Source organism: Gekko japonicus, unplaced genomic scaffold (assembly GCF_001447785.1).
Source record: "Gekko japonicus isolate JY-2015 unplaced genomic scaffold, Gekko_japonicus_V1.1 scaffold2079, whole genome shotgun sequence".
NCBI classification, from domain to species: Eukaryota; Metazoa; Chordata; class Lepidosauria; order Squamata; family Gekkonidae; genus Gekko; species Gekko japonicus.
The window spans coordinates 124,162-144,278 of NW_015175426.1; the positions used below are offsets into that span (position 1 = coordinate 124,162).

General features: G+C 47.9%; 1 protein-coding gene across 1 annotated transcript in view; it reads right to left on the reverse strand.

Annotated features, from left to right (window-relative positions):
- The window catches only part of CD19 (CD19 molecule), a 36,439-nt gene extending 17,218 nt beyond the window's left edge, over positions 1-19,221 (reverse strand). Inside the window, exons 1-9 of the mRNA XM_015425810.1 lie at positions 19,086-19,221; positions 16,237-16,278; positions 10,667-10,723; positions 8,567-8,872; positions 7,644-7,949; positions 5,475-5,609; positions 2,769-2,847; positions 2,262-2,335; positions 1,048-1,164 (exon numbers count right to left, since the gene is read on the reverse strand). Coding sequence (XP_015281296.1) covers positions 1,048-1,164; positions 2,262-2,335; positions 2,769-2,847; positions 5,475-5,609; positions 7,644-7,949; positions 8,567-8,872; positions 10,667-10,723; positions 16,237-16,278; positions 19,086-19,221 — 1,252 coding nt within the window. The remainder of the gene's footprint in view (positions 1-1,047; positions 1,165-2,261; positions 2,336-2,768; positions 2,848-5,474; positions 5,610-7,643; positions 7,950-8,566; positions 8,873-10,666; positions 10,724-16,236; positions 16,279-19,085) is intronic.
- Between the last annotated feature and the right edge of the window lie 896 nt (positions 19,222-20,117).

Consider the following 20,117-nt stretch of genomic DNA (forward strand, 5'->3'; position numbering starts at 1 on the left):
CCACAAGAAATAAGTAGGTTGTGAACAAAAGAAGAAAAGGAAAGAAGAAGCAGTACCACTGCTAAAGTTCCAGCTATAGCTTGCCCATGAGAACAAGCATTGCTATATTTTTATTGGGAACAAAAATCAGGGTGGGGCCTCGTGATCCCCTAGGGTGATAGCTCATCTCCAGACTACAGAGATCATTTCCCCGAGAGAAAAATGGCAGCTTTGGTGTGTGGACTCTATGGTATTATATACTCCACTGAGATCCCTCCCCTCCCCAAACTCCACTCTCCCCAGATTTCATCCGCCAAATCTCCAGGAATTTCCCAAACCGTAGTTAGCAACCTTGTCTGCTTCCAGTACATGTAATCTGCCCAGGGGTCGTTTCGTAGAAAAATAGCTAGGGGAACTCATTAGCATAACTCATTAGCATATGCCACACACCCCGACATCACCGGAAGTGTGTCATAAGGCCACACACCCCTGACATCACCGGAAGTGTGTCATAAGGCCACACACCCCGCCCCCAACGGTCCCGGCCGCTGGCACCGGCCTTGCAGCTCCACTGCCGAGCCCCATGAGGGGCCCGGCGGTGGACCTGCAAACCCGGCGGGAGTGCAAGGAAGCCCCGCGAAGGCCCTCCCTGGCCCCAGGCAGGCAGGGGTGGGGAGAGGCAGGGAGGAAGCAACTTACCCTCCCTCTTCTCCTGCCTCCTCCTGGCTGAATGAGGGCTGGAAGCGGGGTGGCCGGAAGCAGGGGGCGGGGCTTCATCATGTGCCCCACCCCCGTACCTCACCCGGGGGAACTGCGATCCCCCACGATCCCCCCAAAATGATCTCTGAATCTGCCCCTCATTCTGCACATTGTATTCTGACTTTCTAAGCTGTCATCATATTCCTTTCCCTCCCTGCCTCTTATCCATAATGATGCTCAGAGTCAGCATAAATCTGTCACCGGCATTCTTTTCCCCTCCGTTGTGCTGCTTCCCCTGCTATTTTCTGCATACACAGCACATCCCTCCTCTTGGTTCTCCCTCCCCCCATACACACAGCCAGCACTTACCTTCCACCTTGGTGGCAGTAGGCAGGGTGTTCCCTTTCTGTAGGGACTGCTGGCCACCACTTGGACTCACATTGGGCAATACATTCTCATAGGAGAAGATATCTGCTGGTTCCTTGCCTTAGGAAAAAGAAAGGCAAGCTCTGTCAAGACACCAGTCCCTCCTGGGTTTAGACCAGTCTCCTAAAGGCAGCCAGAAAAAGAGCCAAACAAGAACATTCTAGAAGCCTTAACGCTTGCACCTGTCTCTTGTATAGGGTTGCCACCAGCCAGGACAAAAATGTCTTGCCCCTTTAATAAAGGCTGACTGCATGAGCATTGGTAGGTGAAGCTTTTATGTCATGGAAGTAAATAACATCATTTGGTAAATAGCATGCTATGACGAGTCCCCCAGGATCCCTTTATCTTCTTGGCTGGGCAGCTGCTTTTCTTTCTTCTTTGTTTTTCTGTCTGTCCCGCCCTTTTGTTTAAATGTATATGGACATATACTGACCCAGTCTAAGGATCTGAGGGACTGAATCCTTCTTTTGTCTTTATTTGGTAATGGCACACAAAGGGCTGATGGTAATTCAAAACAAACAGTTTTATTTTACTTATGAGTTGAAATGGTCAGGTAGGTATCAGGTTTAGGGCTTAGAAGGTGAGCAGGCAACAGGAATGAGGTAACTTTGTGTAAATATAAACAAAAGATAGTTTGTCACAACCAGTTATACAAACAAGTCTTTAAATACTGAGGAGAGATTTCTTGCAGTGTCTGCTTAAATAAACAAGCATAAGCTTCTTTGTCTCAAAGACACTTCAGCTGGTGAAGGCAAAAACATTCACACATGTTCCAATATCACTTTTTAACCACTTAACAGGGATCGCCCCCCCTACTAGGAGCTATTTCCCTCAGGTTTGAGAGAGATCCTTCTTGATTCTCTCACTGTCTTAACTTTGATTCCCAGTCAACTGTCATTTCTTAACTGCCACTCCCATCTGTAGAATTCCATTTGAATCCCCTATCACTCATGGTTCTCAGACCAGGTTAAAGTTTTAGCCATCTACTGTCCATCACACATGCCACTAAGCCTCTGTTAAAAAGGACACAACATTTATTTTTCTCCAGGTGGCTGGCAACCCTGCAAGGAGATTTGCTAGTTGGGTCCCTGACCAGCAAGAAACCCCTGAAGAGCTGGTTTTCTGAGCAGGAGACAGATAGCGGGTCATTAACTCACCATCTCCATTCGCTGAGGGCAGTAGAATCCTACCAGAGGCTGGTTCCCTGTTCCGTTGGGCCTGGAAGAACTTTCTGGAAACCAAAGAATCATGTAAAATTAAAGGCAGCAAGCTGTGAATTTGCCACAAGCTCCCCCTGAGGGATCCTGTGGCACTAAAATGCAAGGGGAAAATTTAAAAATAAATACATGAATTGATGTTTTAGGTTGAGCATCAGACTTCCTTCCCCTTTGAGCTCCTCTTGAAGGGCTACTGGAGGAAGGCCTCTCCCATGGCTGCGGAACCCTTGCCCGATCCTTTACCTTTATCCGGCCATTCCTCCAAAGCAGTGCCAGGATGGCATACATCAGGGTCCCTAGCAACAATGAACTGTCAGTCCGGTTGGAATGTTGGGAACAGGAAGTTCTCAACACCACAGTAAAACAGCAGGCAGGTGGGTGGGGTCAAATCTCAAAACATCAGAAAGTTCAACAAAATGTTGGATGGTTCCAAGTCAAGCATCCCACTGTGGCAGAAGCCCCTTCTTCCAAGTGGGCGCTCCCTGCAGACTTGCATCCTGAGCACCTCTGAAGCACCCCTGCTCTCCTAAAGTGGAAGAAAGTCAGGATTGCTTTGAGGAAGAGATACTATGGGGAAGAAGGGAGGGGATGCCAGGAAGTGAGATATCAGAGGGTACCTTGATATCCATAGGCACCGTGTTGGGAACCCCTGGCATACATGGTTCCTCACGCAGCACTGTGTACTTATTTACTTATGCATTTTTTATCAGAGTGCCACAGAGCTCAGGGTGGTTTGTATTTTTCTCCTTTTCCCAGTTTTCCCTCACAGCAACCCTGTGAGGTCATTTAGACTGAGAGTATGCGATTGGCCCGAAGCCATGCAGCGAACGTCACGGCAGAGTCACAATCTGAACCCAGCTCTCCCTAATCTAACTACCTCCCCACACAAATCTCAAGGGCCAATCCTAGAGCCTATTTGATGGGTAACACCTGGCACTAGGACCAGTTCTGACGATGGATGGTACCCCCTCAAAAATTCTCCCACCTTTTAGAGATGCATATTCCACATTCCCCTTTTATTGAGCCAGGTAATCCAGAGAGTCTTTTTTCTACAGCCCTGTCTTCTAAGGACCAGTCTCCCAGATTAACCCTCTGACCCTCCTAACTTTGTCTCTCATTTTGTTGTTCAGTCGCACAGTCGAGTCCGACTCTTCGCGACCCCTTGGACCAGCTCCCGCCAGGCCCTCCTGTCTTCTGCCGTCCTCTGAAGTTGGCTCAATTTCATGTTCGTTGCATCGATGACACTGTCTAACCATCTCATCCTTTGCCGTCCCCGTCTTCTTTGACCTTCAATCTTTCCCAGCATCAGGGTCTTCTCCAGGGAGTGCTCCCTTCTCATTTGGTGGCCAAAGTATTTGAGCTTCAGTTTCATTATCTGGCCTTCCAGGGAACAGTCAGGGTTGATTTCTTTGAGGATTGACTGATTTGTTCTTCTTGCAGTCCAAGGGACTCTCAAGAGTCTCCTCCAGCACCATAGTTCAAAAGAATCTATTCTTCGGCGCTCGGCCTTCCTTATAGTCCAACTCTCACAGCCATACATGACTACTGGGAATACCATTGCTTTGACCATGCGGACTTTTGTTGGCAGGGTGATGTCTCTACTTTTTATCATGCTGTTTAGGTTCGCCATCACTTTCCTCCCAAGGAAATCTTTTAATTTCATGGCTGCTGTCACAGTCTGCGGTGATCTGGGATCCCAGGAACGTGAAGTCTGTCACTACTTCCACGACTTCCCCTTCTATTTGCCAAGGAGTGATGGGGCCGGATGCCATGATCTTAGTTTTTTTGATGTTGAGCTTCAAGCCCACTTTTGCGCTCTCCTCTTTTACCCTGAGCAAGAGGCTCTTTAGGTCCTCTTCACTTTCTGCCATTAGAGTGGTATCGTCTGCATATCTGAGGTTGTTGATCTTTTCCCCAGCAATCTTAATTCCCGCTTGTGATTCATCCAGGCCAGCATTTCGCATGATGTACTCTGCATATATATTAAATAAGCAAGGTGACAATATACATCCTTGTCGTACTCCTTTTCCTATGCTAAACCAATCAGTTGTTCCATATCCGGTTCTAACTGTCGCTTCTTGGCCCTTATACAGGTTTCTCAAGAGACATGTGAGGTGGTCTGGTACTCCCATCTCTTTAAGGACCTGCCATAGTTTGTTGTGATCCACACAGTCAAAAGCTTTAGCATAGTCAATGAAGCAGAAGTAGATATTTTTCTGGTACTCTCTTGCTTTCTCCATAATCCAGCGAATGTTGGCAATTTGATCTCTAGTTCCTCTACCTCTTCGAAACCCAGCTTGTACTTCTGGTAGTTCTCTATCCACGTACTGTTGAAGCCTAGCTTGTAGGATCTTGAGCATGACCTTGCTAGCGTGTGATATGAGTGCAATTGTGCGATAGTTTGAACATTCCTTGGCATTGCCCTTCTTTGGGATTGGAATGTATACTGATCTTTTCCAATCCTGTGGCCACTGTTGCGTTTTCCAAATTTGCTGGCAAATGGAGTGCAGAACTTTAACAGCATCATCTTCTAAGACTTTGAATAGCTCAGCTGGAATACCATCACCTCCACTAGCTTTGTTGTTAGTAATGCTTTCTAAGGCCCATTTAACTTCACATTCCAGGATGTCTGGCTCGAGGTCAGTGATTATACCGTCGTGGTTGTCAAGGACATCGAGGTCTTTCTTGTATAGTTCTTCTGTGTATTCTTGCCATCTTTTCCTAAACTAAACGTCCGTGTGACCAGACCCTATTTCTCTTTCTACCATTAGCTGTGTTGCTTTGGTTACAGAATATTCATAAACATTCTAGCTGTTCAGGGGAAGCTATCAAGATTAGTTGCAACACTGCAAGCGCTATACGGTCAATTCTGTAGGGGAAAAACACAAGCATATAGAACCCAGGCACAGGAGGGGCTATGTGCTGTTTGCAAAAAAGAACGGGTAGATAAGGGAGATTCGGAAAGAAGAAAGCAGCCAGAACAAAGAGGTAGAGTACTGTATTGAATTTCACATATTTATTTGAGCTAATTACCGCACCCTTTGGCTCCTCCTGGTCTGTATTTCTGAATTATTTTTATTTCTGAAGAAGAAAGAGCAATGTGAAAGAGGGTTTTGTTTCTATGGTTGCTCTTGTGCATGTGCCTGTACTCACCACGCCGAAACCGCAGTAACCCGAAGAAGATGCCAAGGCAGATAGCCACGTATCCTAGGGCCACAATCCAGATTATCCAGTGCTGTTTTCCAAAATACAGCTTAACACCTGGGGTGGTGGAAGAGTTAACTGCCTCTGTATATGCATGAGAGTGGGCACAAAATTCAGCAATTAGGGTTGCCAGGTTCCCCCTGGCCACCATGGGGTTGGTAGGGTTGCCAGATCCAGGTTGGGAAACTCCTGGAGATTTGGGGGTGGAGCCTGGGGAGGACAGGGACCTCATTTGGGGTACAGTGCCATAGAGTCCACCTTCCAAAGCATTTATTTTCTCCGGGGAAACTGATGTCTGTAGTCTGGAGATGAGCTGTAATTCCAGGGGATCCCCAGGTCCCATCTGGAGGCTGGCATCCCTATCAGCATTCTCGTTTTAGTTTTCATTGGTTAGAACCAAGTTTCTAGTCCTTAAGACCGAAAATTTATGAAAGCACCTTTCAATTTCTGTGAAATTTCAAAGACCAGGGATAGGGCTGAGTAGGATTTCCTGTGGCCAGAAGTAGTCAGGGGCTAACTATGCCTCACATAGTTCATTGTACTTCCTCACAATTAGCAGAAGCAGAACCCACTTTGTAAAATAAGCATATACACATATATCATTTATTTAAACTTTTCTAGCTGCAGATTTTTAACCATTTCCTTTTTGTTAGCAAATATGAGACACATATGGGTTGGGGACTTTGCAATTGTCATTGGGGCCAGCTTATCAGCCTTCCACAAAGCCAAATATGAAAACAGGTGACAGGGAACTTGATTATTGTCATCAGGGTCAGCCAGTGAGCATTCTGTACAGGCCATGGGAACCTCATGCCTGTCACCAGGCCAGCCAATCAGTATTCATTACCAGCCAATCAGCATTCATTAGCATTCGCTACTCCTGGAACAAGCAGTTCCCCTGAGTTCAATTCAGTGTGGAAGTTTGCTCATCTGTCTAAATAAGCATGACAGTAGTAAAAGGGACCCTGGTGAACAATGAGAATCAGAAATTATACAACATCGTGCCAAGAATAATCTATTTTACAATATATACTATTTCAACAGTGTGTTTTAATGATCCAATAGTAATATTACAGTTCACACATAAGGCACAATGATCATATGAACACCAACAGGAGTAAATTCTCACATAAAAAGTCTATTAAAGTCTTTCTTGTAGAAGATGAAAGCATTCAAGCAATCAACTAGCTACTCCAGACTGAAAGGCGGTTTCAATCAGACTTCAACAGGACCGGGCACCAATTGGAACCAAAGCCTTCATATAATTAATCAAGCAGAGAAAACACTTCCAAGGGGGTTTAACAGCTGTCTCATTTCTTTCAGTTCCACCAAATAGTTCTCAATAAACATGACAGCAGTTCCAGGACAGGCCACTACACTACACTGAGTAAATGCAGCCTCCCAGAGACCATGTTGTAACTCTACATCTCACCAATCAAAGTGAAACTAGGTAATTGCCTGCTGGCACCTCACAAAGGATGCCTGTAAGATCAGGCCTTAAGATCATGGCCTGAGAATTCTGCCTTCTACTCTTCCATCTTTTTAAATTCCGTCACATCCATCCTGACAAAGAACTCTGGCAAGCTCGAAAGCCTGCACAGCGTGTTGATCCTAATAAAAGGTATTCGGTGGGTTTTGTTCTTTTTGGATTTTGTGTGGCTGTATGACGCAGGCTTCCCAAGTCCCCCCGGGGGGCGGGGAAACCCCCGCCCCAGAGGCCTGTTCCCCGCCGCTGGATCGGGCCCTGGGGAGAACTCCACCCCGACGTGCGCATCACCCAGAAGTGACGTGATGACGCCGGGCACGCTGGGGGCGGGGCCATGGCCATCCGAGGGAAAACTCTATGGTTTTCGCTCGTATGGCCGTGGCCCCGCCCCAGCGTGCCTGGCGTTATCACGTCACTTCCAGGTGATGCGCATGCAGCGTGCACGCGCTTTGCATGCGCACACACCAGGCGCCAGCCGGGAGCCCCTCCACTCCCAGCGAAAAACCACTTGGCAACCCTAGTATGACGTCTCCCCCCCCCACTCCCGACTACATACAGCATGCAGCCTATGATTGCATTGCAAAAGTATGCAACTTCTTCCTAATGACCTGCCCCTTAACCATGAGCCATACCTGACTTTGCTGACACCTCCAGCCGAATATGCTGACTTTGGTTCTTCCAGTAACAGGAGTAGTTTCCAGCATCTCTGAAAGTTACGGAAGGCAGCAGTAAGGAGATAGTGTCCGAAGACACTCGCAGCTGGTAAGGAGCCGTCTGCTGTATTTTCATACTCAGGGCTGCTTTTGTTATTTCATGTGGGTTCCAGGATACGGCCATCTGGGTCCAGTTGCTGGCTACAGAGTCATTACAAGGAAAATGTGTCCCATCCACGGCAAAATCATTGAAAACTGGGTTCTCTGAAGGAGGAATGGAGGTGCCTGTGGTAGTGGAGGGTAAGAAAGGAGGGCTGTTGAGCAGAAGCACAATTTGGCACAGGTGCAAATCGGGGGTTGGGCTTTTAAAATGTAAAGCAAAAATGTCACATTTTGGATCCAATTTGATTTTGTGGGATGCTTGGAAAAAAGTAGGCATTGGGCCTTGTTGCTAAATGTTAAAGCAGCAAGAACATAAGAGAAGCCAATGTTGGATTGGGCCAATGGCCCATCCAGTCTAATATTCTGTCACACAGTGGCCAAAAATACCAGGTGCCATCAGGAGGTCCAGCAGTGGGACGCCGGGCACGCTGGGGGCGGGGCCATGGCCATCCGAGGGAAAACTCTATGGTTTTCGCTCGTATGGCCGTGGCCCCGCCCCAGCGTGCCTGGCGTTATCACGTCACTTCCAGGTGATGCGCATGCAGCGTGCACGCGCTTTGCATGCGCACACACCAGGCGCCAGCCGGGAGCCCCTCCACTCCCAGCGAAAAACCACTTGGCAACCCTAGTATGACGTCTCCCCCCCCCACTCCCGACTACATACAGCATGCAGCCTATGATTGCATTGCAAAAGTATGCAACTTCTTCCTAATGACCTGCCCCTTAACCATGAGCCATACCTGACTTTGCTGACACCTCCAGCCGAATATGCTGACTTTGGTTCTTCCAGTAACAGGAGTAGTTTCCAGCATCTCTGAAAGTTACGGAAGGCAGCAGTAAGGAGATAGTGTCCGAAGACACTCGCAGCTGGTAAGGAGCCGTCTGCTGTATTTTCATACTCAGGGCTGCTTTTGTTATTTCATGTGGGTTCCAGGATACGGCCATCTGGGTCCAGTTGCTGGCTACAGAGTCATTACAAGGAAAATGTGTCCCATCCACAGCAAAATCTTTGAAATCCAGGTTCTCTGAAGGAGGAATGGAGGTGCCTGTGGTAGCGGAGGGTGAGAAAGGAGGACTGTTGAGTGGAAGCACAATTTGGTACAGGTGCAAATCGGGGGCTGGGCTTTTAAAATGTAAAGCAAAAATGTCACATTTTGGATCCAATTTGATTTTGTGGGATGCTTGGAAAAAAGTAGGCATTGGGCCTTGTTGCTAAATGTTAAAGCAGCAAGAACATAAGAGAAGCCAATGTTGGATTGGGCCAATGGCCCATCCAGTCTAATATTCTGTCACACAGTGGCCAAAAATACCAGGTGCCATCAGGAGGTCCAGCAGTGGGGCCAGGACACTAGAAGCAATTTCCCCCTCTGCTGAAAACTCTATGCTGTTCTCGAGGGATCCAAGGACATCTCAGGGATAAAATGGGGGAGGGGGGAATGACAGCAGGCTGCAGCAGGAAGGGGAAGTTGGGATCCAAAAACACTTCCCTCCATCTAGCACAGCTCCATTTGTGCAAGATACGATATGCCCCTTTTGCACCTTGATTTTTGGTGAAATCTTCAACAGCGTGGCTTGTGGAAAATTGGGAGACAACTCTATGACCGATTTCACACAAGAGCTGTGCCACAGTCGCGCCTCCCTTTGCCCCACTTCTATTGGTCAATTTCCCATTTGAAGCTGCACGGCTGCATTTTGACCAGCAGCTTCGCCCGAATTTCCCTGCAGTTTCGTGATCCTCAAAAAACAGGGTACAAAGCTCATAATCTCTAGGAATGGGCTACAGCCAGTCAGTAAGCCATACCTGGCCCCCACCACTCCCCAAAAGAATCTCCCCCCTCACCTCCCGGCCCAATCCATTGCTCTGAATCAGGGTTGCCAACCTCTAGGTGGGACCCAGATATCCCCCCCCCCCATCACAACCAGGGCTTTTCCCCCTGGGGTAGCGCCAGGTCCTTTTTTGTAGAAAAAGCCCAGCTGGAACTAATTAGCATAATAGGCCACACCCAATATCAGAAACTCATTAGCCTATTAGGCCACACCCCTGACAACACAGCTCGCCCGCCTCAGAGTATCCTTGCCTCGGAGTCACTGGGGGGGGGTAGCTCTCCAGGCCTTCCCTCTGTAGCCACGCACACAGAGGTTTTGGCTGTAGTGGGCGTGGTCACCTCTGAAGCCAGCCGGAACTCCGTTCCTGTGCGTTCCTGCCCAAAAATAGCCCTGGGGTAGCGCGCTGGAACAGAGTTCCGGAACCTCTTTGACAAAATTCTTTTTAAAATGTTTAAAAGTTCATGACTTTTCAGTATACAGATTGAAAACTTCATCTCCCTCTTGAGAGTTCCAGCACCTCTTTCTCAAAAAAGAAGAAGCAAGCCCTGATCACGACTGATCTCCAGACTACAGATCTCCCATGGAGAAAATGGCAACTCCAGAGGGTGGACTCTATGGCATTATACCCTGCTGAGGTCCCTCCCCTTCCCAAACCCCGCCCTCCTCAGGCTCCACCTCCCAAATCTCCAAGGACTTCCCAACCTAGATTTGGCAACCCTATGAACCGTATCCCAGGATTCATCCAAATTCCTCTTCATACAACACTTAATCCTTCTCCCTAGTTCCCAATGAAAAAAATTGCCTGTGGAAGCGTTGAAAAAAAGCAAAACCAACCAAAACTAAAAAGATACTTGTCTCAGTCCCAGAATTCCCTCCTTTCACCCCACCAGGGCCCATATGTTCAAGGTGCTGCCCATAGAGGAACTAGTTTCCTGTGAGGTGTTGGGAAGAGGGAGCCATGTTCCCAATAGGTGACGTCTCGTCTCTCGTGCTAAAAACGGAGGAGTTATTACCGCTTGATGAATCGTTCATATTGGAATCAATTTCGTCTTCAGTGTTCTCGTCATCATCTGAAGGAAACAGACTAGGATGATTAGGCTGGCCCACTCTCCCCTCAGTCCACACTCATAACCATACCATACCCCCCCATCTTTCTCCACACACTTTCTGCCACTGAACTAACCCAACCCTCCTTCTGATCTCATTTCCCAACATACAACTTGCTTACAGAGCTGTGTTTCCTCATCTTTTGGGAGGTAGGGCTGTCCTTTATACCTAGAGTTGCCAACCTCCGAGTGGTGGCTGGAGGTCTCCAGGCAATAGAGATCAGTTCACCTGGAGGAAATTGCCACTTTGGAAAGCTGACTCTGTTAGCCAAATGGGCCCTTAGCCTGGTGTGCCAGCACCCAATGATGGACACAACCAGTGAGATTCCAGGAGCAAATGAAACTTTATTGCAATAAGGGGGACCTCGGCAGCAAAATCGGAGGACTCCATTAGTAAGGCATCAGCATTAGCATTTTATACAATGTGACAAACAATTTTTAGACAAGTTCAGAAGTCTTTAGATTACAGAGATTATACTTCCTTTGCTTCCATATAAATAAATTTGCAAAACATATACCGTATGTCTTTTCACCCTTATTTGGAATCAGGATGGAAAATAACTGATGATTTTCTATAAATATAACTTATGATTGTCTATAAATCTTGCAGAACATCATGCCCTCTTACCCAGATTGCTACATCCTGTTTTATACTTTGGGCTAAATTTAGCTTGCCTAAGCTGCACACATCACTGTTAAAGTACAATATTGTTTAAGATTTAAGACGCTGTTACTCTTGCCAGCTTGCTCATCAACACCCCCCCCCACTTTGACTCTTCATGCCTTGTTACAGCTAAAGAGTCATTTCTCGCTTCAGTTTGCATTAGCTAAGCTTCATAATAGTGTTCTGCAGTGGGTCCTCTTCTCCAAAAAACAGGAAGCAAACACTGCCCATAGGTTCAGGATACATTGGATGCAACTACACAGCAGAGTTAATAGCACGATAATTATTATTCCTATTTATAATACATTTCTTAACCAACCTCCAATGTCAGGTATCCATCCAGATAACCATGTCCAAACGTCCAAGAGCTCTCTTCCTATTTGGCCATAAACCTTATTATTCCTCTTTATTTCTGCAATGGCATTGGTAACATTTCCTTCAGTGTTAACATAAAAACAACATTTTCCTGCTATTAATGCTCATGTTCCACCTAGTTGGGCAATTAAAATATCCAGCATTTTTCGATTTTGTAGAACCACCCGGGAGAGTGATTTTATTTTATTTTGCAAATCCATGAGGGTGTTGACGGTATCACTAAAACTTAATTCTAATCCCTTTTGAAATATTCACAATTGCTTTTTCCAATTCACGTACTCCTAACCATGGGAGAAAAGCCCTAGTAATGGGCATGGAATCCTGAGCATCGTGCAGCCAATGGGCTATCAATGCTTCTTGCCTTTTGTGTAAGCTTATGTACAAGACTTCCTAAATTCAAAGGCAGGGAACTGGTCAAGGTTTGTACTTTCAACAGCGATGGCACCAGATGTCCAAACGTTCACCTTTCTTTCCAATCGGGGATGGGGTGGGGGGAGGCATAGCTTGATAGGCTGTTTCTCCACAATCCAATACACACCAGGTGTCTGGGGGAAATAGAGACATTTCCTGTTGTGTACTATTCTGTATAATTTTTGCTACTAGCCCATTTCTTACCCATAGGCTAGTTAATATTCATATTTCACTCTGGCACAAGTATCTATTGTTCCCCATTCAACTGCATCCCCATGTTTTTTTGAAATATTGGCTCTTGATGACTTCATTTGATTGAAATGTAAAACTGAATACATCATGACCACATATGGCAGTGCTGTTTCCTACCCAATGGCTTCCATTATAGATTAAGATAATCTGACAATACTTCAATAGTATTTTTCCTAACCGTGGTCCCATTTCACCCTTGTTGGAGCATAAAATATGGGAAGCTTTATGTTTTAGAAGAAGAAGAGATTGGATTTATACCCCGCCCTTCACTACCCAAAGGTGTCTCAGAGCAGTTTACAAACTCCTTTCCCTTCCTCTCCCCACAACAGACACCCTGTGAGGTAGGTGGGGCTGAGAGAGCTCTGACAGAAACTGCTCTTTTTCAAGAACAGCTCTTATCAGAACTACGGCTTGCCCAAGGTCATCCAGCCAGGTGCAAGTGTAGGAGTGGGGAATCCAACCCGTTTCTCCCAGATTAGAGTCCGCGCCCTTAACCACTGCACCAAACTGGCTCTCCCTTTTGCCTCTAAGATAACTACCAGGAAATCATCAGAAGATGGAAGTCACATCTAGTGGTTATCTTTGAGTACAACCATTGAAAAGGGCAAGGGATCCCCCAGGTCTCCATAGCATGTTGGGATGCCTGTGTAGAGAACCAACATCAGACAGCTTAGCTTACACTGCAGTCACAATGTCCCCTCTAAGCTGAGTTAGTGTGAGCTAGCTCACAGTTTTTTTAGCCTCCAGCTCACCCATTTTTGTCTTCGCTCAGGAAGGATGGCTCCAGAGCCAGCTAATTCATGCAGTAGCCAAATTGCTCGCTCACAACTTTAATGCCAGTAGCTCACAAAGTAGAATTTTTGCTCACAAGACTACACAGCTTAGAGGGAGCACTGGCCTGCAGTCTGTTGAATTGCTCCCCAGCAGGGGTGCCTTTCCCTTTCTTCCCATCCTGTAATTAACTGCATTGTCAGGAGAAACCACAAACAGCACAGACACACACACACCCATTTGCCTTTCACTCTAACACTCTCCTCCCTGATTTCTCTCACGCCACCAAGAATCCCAATAAGCCTTTTGGCAGCACTAACTAACGAAAAGCACAAGCAGAGGTCATTTCGGGGGGGATCGCGGGGGATCGCAGTTCCCCTGGGTGAGGTAAGCTTCCTTGCACTCCCGCTGGCCTTGCAGGTCCACTGCCAGGCCCCTCATGGGGCTCGGCAGTGGAGCTGCAAGGCCGGCGGCGGCAGCTGGGACCGTTGGGGGCGGGGTGTGTGGCCTTATGACACACGTCCGGTGATATCAAGGGGTGTGGCATATGCTAATGAGTTATGCTCTTTTTCTACGAAACGACCCCTGAGCACAAGTATTAGAACAATGGCCCATGCAGCCCCTATTTCCCAACTATTCATCAAGCATTCAGCAAAGTCCTCTACAAGTATTTCAACTAACCTCTTGTTCCCATAAACTGTTCCCTATAAAAGAGATTATATCACAGTCTGCATTCTACACAGGGAGTGTATGAAGGCCATAAGAATTCACCCGCTTTGGGGAGCGAAAATAGAACTCCCAAACGGGGATCCAGTTCCCATGTACCATTACGCTCTGATAGTTCTTGGCTCCCAATCACTTCTACTCAGGGGTCATTTCGTAGAAAAAGAGGTGCAGGAGCTCATTAGCATAAATAATGAGCATAATTTATTTCCATACGCCACGCCCCCTGATATCACCAGAAGTGTGTCAGAAGGCAACACCCACTGCTCAGGCTCCACTGGACTGTTTTGGATTGCTAGCTATTGGGGTGGGGGGAAACGTGCAGATTTGCCCTCACAGAGGAGGGAGAGCTTGTACCTGAATAAAGGTCTTAAAGGTGCCACTGGACTGTTTTGGATTGCTAGCTATGGGGGGGGGGGACGTGCAGATCTGCCCTCACAGAGGAGGGAGAGCTTGTACCTGAAGGCTGGGGGTTGGGGCTCTGCAACTTACTTGGCTGCTTCTTGCTCCTTGTGGCCCGACTGAGGGCTTCTGGGAGCAGGGGGCGGGGCTTGTTGTATGTGCCTGCCCCCTGGGCTCCTTACTGCCGGAGCTCCGCTCCTGTGCGCTCCCGCAGGAAATGACCCCTGCTTCTACTAAAAGAATTTGATCCCAGTACTGGGATCTGATGCTGCTCAGGTCATGCTAACAAATGTAAATGTATGAGCTGGGGTCCATGAGGAATCATGAGAGGGGAAAACAATTGAGAAATCCTATCCCACCTCCTAAATCTTCCCCTCAGGATTGTTAGGGTTGCCAGGTTCCCAGGGGCAGATTAAGACTCACTGGTGCCCTGAACACTGACCAATATTGGTGCCCCTCTCCTTTCCACACTGACCCAGTCCATTTTAGTTGTTGACCCGTCTGACCAGATATACAATGCAGGTTGCAGCAATACAAAAATTTATTCATATGATAACACAATATACTGTACAAACTAAGCCAAGCTTACGCTACATAAAGTTCACCCTTTTCCCAACTTTGTGGTGCCCCCTTTGGCCCTGGTGCCCTAAGCACGTGCTTAGTCTGCTTAATGGTTAATCCACCCCTGCAGGTCCCCCCTGGCCACCAGCAGGGGATGGGGGGGCGGTTGTAGGCCTGCCAGGTTGTTGGGAAAGTCCTGGAGATTTGGGGGTGGAGCCTGGGGAGGACGGGGACCACCTTCCTTCCTTCCTTCCTTCCTTCCTTCCTTCCTTCCTTCCTTCCTTCCTTCCTTCCTTTCCCTCCCTTCTTTTCCCCTCTAGCCAAAGATCTAATGTTTACCCAGGCATCTCCGTGAGCCAGGTTGAAAGCTGTGTTTTGGAGTTCCACGATAGCCAGGTATGCATGGTGGGCCTGTCTGATTCATGACTGCAGGCGGCACGCAGAGGGGATCTCTGTCATTTCTCGTTTGACCCTAAACCGCCCCTGACAGCCCTTGATTCCCGAGGCACCCATCTGGTCTGCCCTCCCACCAGCCGCTCATCCCACCCACCTGCTCTTTTCTGCCCCCTACACCCCCTTCTGCTTGCAGCTCTGGTTGCTGGGTGGTATTTTGAGTCCCTTCTGTTTTTTCCTGTGATGTCTGCATGGCCCACCCAGCCTATTTCCCAACTTGAAAGAGCCCTGAGGAGCCACTGTTTGCTCTGTTGTTTGGGAAACATCATTCTAGCCCAGTGGTGGCGAACCTATGGCACGGGTGCCAGAGGTGGCACTCAGAGCCCTCTCTGTGGGCACGCGTGCCATCGCCCCAGCCAGGCCCAGACCATCATTAAAGTGTCGAATTCCCTGCCAAATAATTTTAAGTCAATGAAAGCATTTGGGATCGCTTTCCTTACTTTGTTTGGATCATCTTAAGTTAATGTATGAGTTGTTTTTTCTAAAGTAAAACCTCAGTATTCCGGTTAAATTGCCATGTTGGCACTTTGTGGTAAATAAGTGGGTTTTGGGTCGCAGTTTGGGCACTCGGTCTCTAAAAGGTTCGCCATCACTGCTCTAGCCCATTAGTACATACGGAGCCCAGAATGAGGTAAACAGAGACTCGACCATTTCAGGTTGGAGAAATCCAGGTTTGCCGGAAGATATACCCCAAGGTTCCCATTGTGCACATATTTTGAGGCCGTGGCCAGAGATGGTTATTATATAGATTTCCTTCTTTTAGCCGTAAAGCAACTAAACAAACTAACCAGAGAACCTTTTCCCTCACGTTCATCTTATCATTCACTTCCTCTGCCATCCCTCCCTCCTTGGCCCTTGGACTTACACTCGTACTTAGAAGGGTAGTCCAGAACTTCCATTTCGTTCTCTGGTGGGAAGGGAAGAGAGACAAAGGCTTGGTTTTTATAAACAAGCAGATGAGATGGGTGTGTTTTTTTAAAAAAAGAAGCTGTTTCTGGACTGCAGCACTTCAGACTGCAGACAGAGGTTCGCTTGATGCTCCGTTTTGTTTTGTTTTTTTAAAGATACACAGAGGCCCTGTTCATACGAGGCAGTTTGGGCCGGGAGCGGGCCGGATTGGAAGCGCAGCAAACGGGCGTGATCCCACGCCAACATCTGCCTGGCGTCGCGCTCGCACCTCCAATCCGGCCCTTCCCCCGATGAAGCGCGTCAAAGATGAACCACCTACCTTCGGTGGTTCATCCGGATGGTCCGCTTCATCCTGGCCGTGGGATCGGCGGCGCGTCTTGCTGCCGTCGCATCCCCGGCCCCCTGCCGTAATGCGGAATCTCGATCCTGCTAAAAAAAACCATAGGATCCCGCTGTGGCGTTTCTTTTTTGGCGCGGCTTTTAAAAGCCGCGCTTCGCCCCTTCTTTTTCCTGCCGTGTGGCAGGGGCCGGAGAAAAGTACCATATCAAGGCCAAGAGTGGGCTACATCTCTTTCCCCCAACATCTACTTTCCTACGTAAAGGGATTAAAAAAACATTCAGGCGTACAAGACCCCACCTGCAGTTTGACGTGGTGGGATGCAGAAACTAACTTATCACCTCACGTGCTGTTTGAGAGAATGAGGCCAAAGAACAAGAATGAATGAAAGGAATGAGGGTGACGGCTAGGGTTACCAGGTTCCCTCTGGCCACCAGCAGGGGATGGGGGGGGGTAGGGTTGCCAGATCCAGGTTGGGAAACTCCTGGAGATTTGGGGGTAGAGCCAGGGGAGGACAGAGACTTCAACGGGACACAGTGCCACAGAGTCCATCCCCCAAAGCACCCATTTTCTCCAGAGGAACTGATCTCTGTAGTCTGGAGATGAGCAGTAATTCCCAGGGATCCCCAGGTCCCACCTGGAGGCTGGCACCCCTAGAGCAGTCTCTGACAAGTAGGGATGACCTAGGCCTTTGCAGGGCTTTTTTTTTGTAGAAAAGCCCAGGAGGAACTCATTAGCATAATAAGCCATACCCAACAGCAGAAACTCATTAGCATATTAGGCCACACCCCCAATAGTACAGCTCATTGGCATATTAGGCCACACCCCCATGTTACCAGAAGTGTGGTCATCCAGCCACACCCACCTTTTGCTTCTTATTCTGTTTACCTTGTTTGTTGTCAAAACCCAGGGCTTTTTTGTAGCAGGAACTCCTTTGCATGTTAGGCCACACACCCCTACTGTAGCCAATCCTCATGAGTTTCTGATGCTGGGTGTGGCCTATTATGCTAATGAGTTCCTGCTGGGAGTGGCCAACTTGGAAGCCAGCCGGAACTCCGTTCCTGTGCGTTCCTGCCAAAAAATAGCCCTGGGCCTTTGCTCAGGCACCACCACTGCCACCCGCCACTCTGGCCCTGAGCAGGGTTTCTGATAGTAACCCTGGGCAACCCCCTCAAGTCCGGACACAGATTCCTTCTGGGCTTCCCTCGTGCCACCCAAACCTGATCCAGACATCATATGAAAACAAATTTCTTGCTGTCAGAAGGAACAGATTAGAGATTGGTTCTTTCTGTGCACACGAGGCAGTGCCGTTTCCATTTCATTCCTCACAGTGGTTTCTTCTCCTTCCTCCAGGAAGATCAAGTTGGTGTGTATGACCCTTTTATTTTCACATCAACCCTGTGAGGTATGTTAAGTCTAGCATGACTGAACCAGGGTAGTATTTTCTCTCTCATGCTCAGTAAATAGGTTTGCCAACCTCCAGGTGGTGGCTGGAGATCTCCTGGGATTACAACTGATCTCCAGGCAACAGAGATCAGCTCACCTGGAGAAAATGGCTCCTTCGGAAGGTGGACTCTATGGCATCATACCCTATGAAAGTCCCTCTCCTTCCCAAACCCTATGCTCTTCAGGCTCCACCTTCAAAATCTCCAGGTCTTTCCCAACCCAGAGTTGGCAACTTTATCAACAAAGGCGCAAAGGAGCTGCTGAACTTATAGCTAACACTGATGGCATCTTGCCCAGGTCCCCATGGAGGTCAGACACCCCCCCCCAAAAAAAACCCCATCTTGGTGGGATTCCTCCTTTCTCTCACATTCTTATTCCATTTCTGAAGATTTAAACCAAAATTTCAAATTCATGCTAACATTTGAGGAAGATCCTTTTAAAAAGCAGTATCAGAACATTTATGATTTCTAATTATTTCATCAGTTTAGTAGACTACAACTCAGGACTCCGCTTTTTCCCCTTCTTACTTTTCTTGATTGGGTATACTTTTTTGCCTTGCATTGTCTGTTGATTGGCTATTTCAAAAATTAACATGCATGTTTCTGTGTGTAGGGGAGCCCTTTATCTCTCCCCCTGGATTAGAAAATGACAAGGCAGTCATATTAATTTGCCAAATGGAATCCTTCACATCCGGATGTTGTCAAATTCATCTAAATTGCAATTTTTAAAACTGAATTAGGACAACACAGGTGTGAATTTCCCATCCAGCTTCTTCTTATCTGCCACAGGATTACCCTGCCTTCCCTTCCAGAGAGTCAGGGTGGCTTTTCCCTCCCTCATTTTATCCCAACAACCCTGTGAGGTAGGTTAGCCAGAGTTGTGATTTGAAGACAAGTCTCCATAGTCCTATTGCTGTCCTCTGATCACCACACCAGCTGTCTTCTCCCCACCAACCTCTTAAACTGCACTCAACCAATCCAGACCCAATGTGTGCTGATAGATCCCGACAACTGGGTTCCCACCTTGATTTCCTTGCCAGCTGCAAGTAACCTGCATGCCATCTTGCCTGGAGATGTTGCGGATCAGCAGCCCCCAGTTCATATCTGGGCCTGCCTCAAGCCCAGGGTAGCGGTAGTTCACCTCCACGCTCATCACCATCGTCCTCAATGGACCAAGCCAAGTCAGATTCAGACAATTTGAAGCCGGCGTGGGGCCCAAGCCACCCAACATGCAGTGTAGGGTCACTCTCTCTGACTCTTCATTTGGAGGGAGAGAAAGGTAAGCCATTCATATTAATTTTTTAAAAATGCATATCCTGCACCTAGCAGCCCATACAGCTCTCCATGCATCTCCTGACCCATAAAACTCCTTTAAGACCAAATGAGTCTTCTAAATAGGGTTGCCAACCTGCAGGTAGTAGAAGCCAAAAATGAGCGATCACGGGAGGAAGTGGGAATCCAAAAACAACATCCGTGACAAAAATAATGAAGAGTCAATAAAGGTACGTTGCAAAATAAGGAGGAGGAGGAGGAGATTGGATTTATACCCCGCCCTTCACTACCCCAAAGGTGTCTCAGAGCGGCTTACAAACTCCTTTTCCCTTCCCCTCCCCACAACAGACACCCTGTGAGGTGGGTGGGGCTGAGAGAGCTCTGACAGAAACGGCTCTTTTTCAAGGACAGCTGTGCCAGAGCTTGTGACTGACCCAAGGTCACATCAGCAGGTGCAAGTGGAGGAGTGGGGAATCAAACCCGGTTCTCCCAGATTAGAGTCCGCACACTTAACCACGACACCAAACTGGAGCCAAAGTTGGATTGGGCCAAGGGCCATCCAGTCCAACCCTCTGTCACATAGTGGCCAAAAATGCCAGGTGCCATCAGGAGGTCCAGCAGTGGGTCCAGAACACTAGGAGCCCTCCCACTGTTGCCCCCCCACCCAAGCACCAAGAATACAGAGCATCACTTGCCCCAGACCGAGAGTTCCTATCTATACCTTGTGGCTAATAGCCACTGATGGAATTCTGCTCCATATGCTTATCTAATTCCCTCTTGAAG